The sequence below is a fragment of the Volvox carteri genome, assembly GCF_000143455.1.
Source record: "Volvox carteri f. nagariensis unplaced genomic scaffold VOLCAscaffold_65, whole genome shotgun sequence".
Classification (NCBI taxonomy): domain Eukaryota; kingdom Viridiplantae; phylum Chlorophyta; class Chlorophyceae; order Chlamydomonadales; family Volvocaceae; genus Volvox; species Volvox carteri.
The window spans coordinates 478,100-484,947 of record NW_003307608.1 but is presented as its reverse complement, the minus strand read 5'-3'; the positions used below and the strand labels follow the sequence as shown (position 1 = coordinate 484,947).

General features: G+C 54.0%; 4 protein-coding genes across 4 annotated transcripts in view; 2 read left to right on the top strand and 2 right to left on the bottom strand.

Moving 5' to 3' along the window:
- The window catches only part of VOLCADRAFT_119527 (uncharacterized protein), a gene marked incomplete at both ends in the record, with an annotated part of 4,910 nt that extends 3,348 nt beyond the window's left edge, over positions 1 to 1,562 (top strand). The window contains 2 exons of the mRNA XM_002956806.1: positions 851 to 921; positions 1,316 to 1,562. Of these exons, the coding sequence (XP_002956852.1) occupies positions 851 to 921; positions 1,316 to 1,562 (318 nt within the window). The remainder of the gene's footprint in view (positions 1 to 850; positions 922 to 1,315) is intronic.
- Positions 1,563 to 3,568: 2,006 nt separating this feature from the next.
- Positions 3,569 to 3,880, bottom strand: hstH4-4 (histone H4; the record flags this gene model as incomplete). Its single annotated transcript, XM_002956756.1, has 1 exon — positions 3,569 to 3,880. One exon carries the CDS (start codon positions 3,878 to 3,880, stop codon positions 3,569 to 3,571), a length of 312 nt encoding a protein of 103 aa, XP_002956802.1.
- A 282-nt stretch (positions 3,881 to 4,162) lies between these two features.
- Positions 4,163 to 4,706, top strand: hstH3-4 (histone H3; the record flags this gene model as incomplete). The annotated part of the gene is made up of 2 exons (XM_002956805.1): positions 4,163 to 4,297; positions 4,434 to 4,706. 2 exons carry the CDS (start codon positions 4,163 to 4,165, stop codon positions 4,704 to 4,706), a joined length of 408 nt encoding a protein of 135 aa, XP_002956851.1.
- Positions 4,707 to 5,796: 1,090 nt separating this feature from the next.
- Positions 5,797 to 6,848, bottom strand: part of VOLCADRAFT_97859 (uncharacterized protein) — a gene marked incomplete at both ends in the record, with an annotated part of 4,102 nt that continues 3,050 nt past the window's right edge. Inside the window, one exon of the mRNA XM_002956755.1 lies at positions 5,797 to 5,905. Coding sequence (XP_002956801.1) covers positions 5,797 to 5,905 — 109 coding nt within the window. The remainder of the gene's footprint in view (positions 5,906 to 6,848) is intronic.

Sequence of the window (6,848 nt, the reverse complement as noted above, 5' to 3'; positions counted from 1 at the left end):
TGTATGTATGTATGGGATTACTAGTACACGCTTTCCCCCAGGCCTTTCCCTCTGCCCCCTTTTTCCTTATGCCCCGTGTTGTTCGGTTTCCAATTCCCCACCGCCAATACCCCAATATACTCCAATACCCCCCTACCCCAATATACTCCAATACCCCCCTACCCCAATATACTCCAATATACCCCCCAATACCCCAATATACTCCAATACCCCCCTACCCCAATATACTCCAATACCCCCCTACCCCAATATACTCCAATATATCCCAATATACCCCCCAATACCCCAATACCCCAATCAGTACCGTGGGGTCCACCTCCTCCCCCCCCCCTCATTGCCTGCCCCCCGCCCACCATGCCCATGTCGACCTCCTCGGCAGCAGGTAACCCGTTGTCCTTCACCACGACGCCACCTGATATCCCTACTCACTCACCGTTCGGATCCCCCAGGTTTCCGTACACCTCCTTCGCCCGCTTCACTTCCCTCTGCTGCCGCACCAAACACCTAAATCTCTCCCCCCACACACCACCACGTCACGGTCCCTTCTCCCCCTCCCACCCCACCTCACATACATACGTACGTACGTACGCACATACAGGCCAACCAAGACCTCTTGTCCGCCCTCCTCAACAGCATCAGCCTCCCTACCTCCTCCTCCTCATCATCATCTTCGTCGTCGTTGTCGTCGCCGCTCTCATCCCGCTGTACGAAGGAGAACGGCACCTTCCAGCCGCCGCTGCTTCTGATCGCCGCACGGGATTGCGCCGCCGCTTCTCAGTCGGCGTCCGAATGCGCCGCCGCTGCCGCCGCCTCCCCGGGGGCCCCGCCGTCGGCATCTGGGCGCTGCCAGTGGTTGGGAGTGGGGGCGTGCACTGTGCGCCCGGGGCTACTGCCCGCGCTCGCTCTGGATCCGTTTGATCGGTGAGGTCGGGGAGGCGGAGACGTATGTATGTATGTATGTATGTATGTATGTATGTATGTATGTATGTATGTATGTATGTATGTATGTATGTATGTATGTATGTATGTATGTATGTATGTATGTATGTATGTATGTATGTATGTATGTATGTATGTACGCATGCACACGTGTGTTTTACCCATTTGCCGGTCGCCCGCCGGGGTCTCCCAACCTCCCCTTCCCCCCTTCCGTCGTCGTATCACTGCCACCCTATGCATTATTGGTGCCGTGCATGCCGCCCTACTTCCCTTGTCTTAGATTTTTATAATTCGGTGATTCCCTCCCCCCCTCCTGCCCCTCCTCCTCCCCCTGCCCCCACACCTGCTCCTCTGGATGCATTACGTGATGATGCAGGTGGGTGGCTTACCTAAATAATGCAACGGCCATCTGTCGCTCCTTCACGGACTCGTCCTCGTGCGCGGCTGCTGTCGACATCGCGGCGGGGCTTCACCAGCAGCTAGGTAGATCTGGATCTGGATCTGCTAACAGCGGCGACGGCGGCTCCGCTGCGGCGTCAGCGTCAGCGCCCTGGTGGATGATCGCGGCGGCCACAGCAGCGGCGGTGGCGCTTGGCGACGCCGTACGGCGGTACGGCGCTTGATCACACCCGGGCCGCGGATTTTTACGGCATGAAACGCCGCGATGCATTCAAACATCGCCGCCGCTGCCATCCCACACACAGGCGGCGGAAAGTGGAGCGGCGTATGTATGTGTGTATGTATGTGCATATGGAAATATGCCTTGCGTGCCGAACAGTGGGGCCGGCGGTTAGGTCCGCAGGCGTGCCTATGTGTGTATGATGTGTGAAACAGGGGAACCTGAAACCCTAAAACCCAACCTATATCTTCACCCGTGGCAGCTACCCTGCGAAACCCTGCCTTCCCCGGTATTTCGGGGCACCCTCATCCAGTCACCCTAGCCGACCTCTCAGTGGATCGCTCAGGTTCCGTACCCACCACCAGCATCCAACGGAATCTGCCGGGTCAACAGCGGCCCAACTCTATTCCTGGTCGGCTTGGGATAACTTTATCCCAGGTCACCACCATCCATCAACTGGGGGCGTAATACCTTCCACCTGCGGAAGGATTTTCGACCCTGACAGGTCTCGATCCCGGTATCTCCCAGGGTGCAATGGTCGCGCGATACCAGTAGTGCCTAACCTGTGTATGTATGTAAGTAATGTAGGTATGTATATGACATAGGTTTTCCGGCTCTGTCCGCAAGTTCCCTGTGTCGTGCTGCTGTGCTGCTGTGCTTGAAACATCATGTCATTATAATCACCCTTATCATTATCATCATCATCATCATCACCATGGATTTATAACAATATAACGAATGAACAACCTTTAGCAGGCGAGCGAGTTTTGATGTATAAGGAGCCCAAATAGACATTTATGGCGTTATGATAAGATGATTTTTTTTGTTCGAATAAACAATGAGCATTGTGATTATCCTTCTTAGGGTTCAGGTCAGCAATGGGAGGTCAGAAATGCGTAATGCTATGCGTAACATGCACTAATGTTATAAGATATGGGGATGATGTGCGTTGTGGTGCGGTTAGGATGTGTGTGTGTGTGTGTTTGTGCGTGCGTGCGTGCATATCTATGTACGAGTGAGGATGGGTATCTGCAGTGAGCGTGCTTGCAGTTAGCATAAGTTAATATTGTCTTTGTGCATTATGTGTGCCTTTGCATTTGGCGGCGCACCCCGCTGCCGCTGCCGTACGGTACGTGATGATGCGGTGTGTGATATTCAGAATCTTTGTTAGTCAATTTTTCTGTAGTTGTTTTTCTCTTGGTGCTCTTGCTGCTGCTGCGTGGTTGGACCCAACATAGGATATTTTCAGGATGGAACGGAGCAGCGCAAGTAAGAATGTAGGGAGGTTTGAAAGGTTTGGGTGACGAGAGGTGCGAAACATGTAGTACATGCTGTAGTACAAAAGGTATGGAATGAGGAGTTTAAGCTGCGGAGGGCTTCCATGAACTGTCTACACTCTTTCGAGATTGCCGTAAGACTGCTGCATGGCGAATGCTGCGAAGGTAATGTACAAGGCTACAGGGCCACAGTTCTGCGACAGTGATGTTGGCGGTGGGTTGCTGGTGCGGGGGGAGCTGTGACGGTGGGGAAACATGGTGCACAGACAGAAGGCGCTGATCTTACGGTTGCAAGCCGTGCACCCTCCTACCTGCCCGTATCCTTCCTCGGGGTTGTAAATTGGCGGGAAGCTCTGTTGCGCTGACATGTGTTGCTTTCTTGCATGCAGTAAATGCATCTTGCATTGCAATGCAGGAGCAAAGAGCTACTGGCAGTAGGTCACGACGGCATGCTTCTTGCCCAACAGATGCTGATACCAGCAGAATCACCGGACCTCGCGTGAAAAGAGACATTAGTGTAAATTATCAAAGTGAAACCATGAGGCTGGTGAAGTTAATGCTGGACAAGTTAAAAACTACATTCTGTGGAAAAAGATGTCCATGATGTCAAACTTCTGACAACAGGCGAAAGGGTCAGGATTTCCAACGCGATTTGGTGGTGTTGAAAAACACCGGATTGAATGTTTTGCTTCGTTTGCCGCGAAGGCCAACGAAGCGAGTGGACTGAACGGGCTTAACCACCGAAGCCGTAGAGGGTGCGGCCCTGGCGCTTGAGGGCGTAGACGACGTCCATGGCCGTGACGGTCTTGCGACGAGCGTGCTCGGTGTAGGTCACCGAGTCACGGATGACGTTCTCAAGGAAGTTCTTCAGCACAGTGCGGGTCTCCTCGTAGATGAGGCCGCTGATGCGCTTGACACCACCACGGCGAGCCAAACGGCGAATAGCGGGCTTGGTAATGCCCTGGATGTTATCACGAAGTACCTTGCGGTGACGCTTGGCTCCACCCTTGCCCAGACCCTTGCCACCCTTGCCGCGACCAGACATCTTGCAGAGGAAACTGTAAGTTCCGAAGGAGGATAAATTGCAGGTGTTAAAGGAAGACTGTATTATGCCATAAAAGGGGCTATCGGTGCAATTTATACCTGTATTCGGCAAGCATTCCAGTACGCTTCGGATCGCCTTTGCCATTTGGATCACCGGGGCAACGGTCACCGTACAACTGCCTTCGCGATCCCAAATAAGACAGCCGCGAGTTTCTCAGTCAATCATAACTTACCTTCCTAATTGACTTTTGACTTCTCCAGCTTTCCTTTCTTATCATAAGAAATGGCCCGCACTAAGCAGACTGCGCGCAAGTCCACCGGCGGCAAGGCGCCCCGTAAGCAGCTGGCCACCAAGGCAGCTCGCAAGACCCCCGCCACCGGTGGTGTCAAGAAGCCGCACCGCTACCGTCCCGGCACGGTGAGTCCCTTTTTTTGTGTGTGCAGCTTGAATAGGAGTTTTATTTGTTCCATGTTGTTCCATTCCCTTTGAGCACATTCCTTCCCACAAGTGTTAAAATATTGACTCAACCATTGCTTCGTAACTTTGCCTGCAGGTCGCTCTGCGTGAGATCCGCAAGTACCAGAAGAGCACTGAGTTGCTCATCCGCAAGCTGCCCTTCCAGCGCCTGGTGCGCGAGATCGCTCAGGACTTCAAGACCGATCTGCGCTTCCAGAGCCAGGCCGTGCTGGCGCTGCAGGAGGCTGCCGAGGCGTACCTGGTGGGCCTGTTCGAGGACACCAACTTGTGCGCTATCCACGCCAAGCGCGTCACCATCATGCCCAAGGACATCCAGCTGGCAAGGCGCATCCGCGGCGAGCGCGCTTAAAGGCCTGACGCCATGACTCGCCCGCGCGCGGAGTCTCTCCAATCCAAATCCGGTGTTTTTCAACACCACCTTGCGAGTTGTTTGTCTGGAGGAGTTCGGCTTCGTTTAGCAGTGATGGACGGGTTGTGGACAACCTCCAATTTACAGAGATTCGGCCACCTAAACGTAATAGGTTAATCTATTCTGCCCGTGGAGTTGGGAGTTGTGTGGTTTCCAATCTAACATAAAAGCAGAACGCGATTTGTTACAGCGGACCCCGAACGGCTCGAATGCATCAGCACAACACCGTAGGCCCTATAGCTTGCACCGTCCAGCTTATCGGTAAACACGGTAAAGGCACCCAACCCAGGATATCCTGAGCCGGTTAATACGCGATGAAAGCCTAGCGGATGGCGGGTAAAAAAGCGAAGCACAGCCTCACCACTGGTCTAGGTGGCACCTAGCAAAACCGGATGCGAACCCCCGCCCCAGGAAAGCCAAACGGACCGCGACCTCCAAAACGCAAAACACCCAGTCCCCTACCAGCACCCAGGAGCCCTAGTGAACGCATGAGAGCTCCCCCCGGAGAGACGGGAACGCAGCTACCTACCATTCGAGACGGACCCGCGAAGCACGCCGCGGCATCCACACACACCGACGAGAGCGCCTTCATACAAACACACAAGGAGCGTGTTGACTGGTGGTTGAGTAGACCTTTGGAGCGGAATACCGCAAGAAGTCGTGGGGGTAAAGGAGCGTGTTGACTGGTGGTTGAGTAGACCTTTACCCTAAAAGGAGCGATGATAACGGCACTAAGAGAGCGTTTGATGAGCGGCTGGGACCATACGCGTCTGACTGTCTTGCCAGAGGAGTACCCATCAGATGGGAAGCAACCGGGAGTGCAATCGACAACTCAGCAAATGTTTGTTGATTAACGATGCAAAATCCCGTAATGCAGCGTTCCGTGGTAACTCTACACGTGTCTCAGCTGTGTCGTGGGATACGGTTACCGCGCAGCTGACCCAACTCCAAAACGGCCGGTCTCTGCGTCTTGTCCTTTGGAGAGAGGCAGGAGGCGGTATGTGACTACTTGGTACAGCTTGGCAGATTGTTACGGGAGCTGGTTGCCTCCTGGTGCTGCTGTGTATTGCGCTCCGGCCAGTTCCACCTCGTGAGCTGCCCGGCAGTGCTCCTCCACACCCAAGAGCCACTCAGCCAGTCTGGGTGGCGAGCAAAGGGAAGGAGTGGAGAGGGGAGAAGGCACAGAGAGGGCGAAAGGAGGGCCACATCTAGACAGTGCCGGGATATTGGTTAAGACATATGTTGTTGTTGTTGTTGTTACATGGTCGTGGGTGCGTTCCCCGTACCTGCAAACCACCCTAGTACGAGCCGAGGGCTCAAGGGCTGCCAAATCGCCTATAAGCACCATCCTACCTCGCACTTCCAACGAAACAAGTAATGAAGTATACTAACGACCAAAGGGAACGATAGAGTTGCGGTGAGACCATATACGTTCCAGCATTCTTGCCAGGCGTTCAGGTTCCCACTTCATAGCGTCCTTCATATGTTCGAAGCGTGGAAAGCCCATATCAGATCTGATTCCGTCGTAAACCGGACAGTCCAGCAAAATGTGTTTCTCATCCTCGATGTGGCTATCAGTGCCGCAGCAGGGGCATACTCGCTCCTCCCTAGGTATATAACGCCGTCCCTTACGCGCTCTGTTAGCCGCCAGTGCCCAACAGCAAAGCCTAAACTGCATAAGCTTGCAATTCGCCGAACGTGGGATAAACATTGTGATGTGCGGGAGCACCTCCTTCCTGCCCGCTTGCTCGGCCGCCAGCCCCATCCAATGCTTATACTTCGCCATGTGAATTCCTGGTTGTTTGCCGTCTGACGGATACACGTCAGGCTGGACATCTAAACGTGTATGCTTCCAACCACTCACTAATCGGTCCTTGAACTCCGAAATCACACCTTCTGGCATTGGCTTGTTCATCAGCCACTCCACTCGTTCGTCTACCTCGTGTAGCCCTTGCGGGGCCTCTTTCCATACATCGTGCCCCAAAAAACATAGAAAACGGAGGAGTAGTGTCCCCCATCCGGTCCTTCGGGGTTGGAGAGGGATTCTGCGACCTCCTGTCGCAAAACTTGGTATGCCACAGA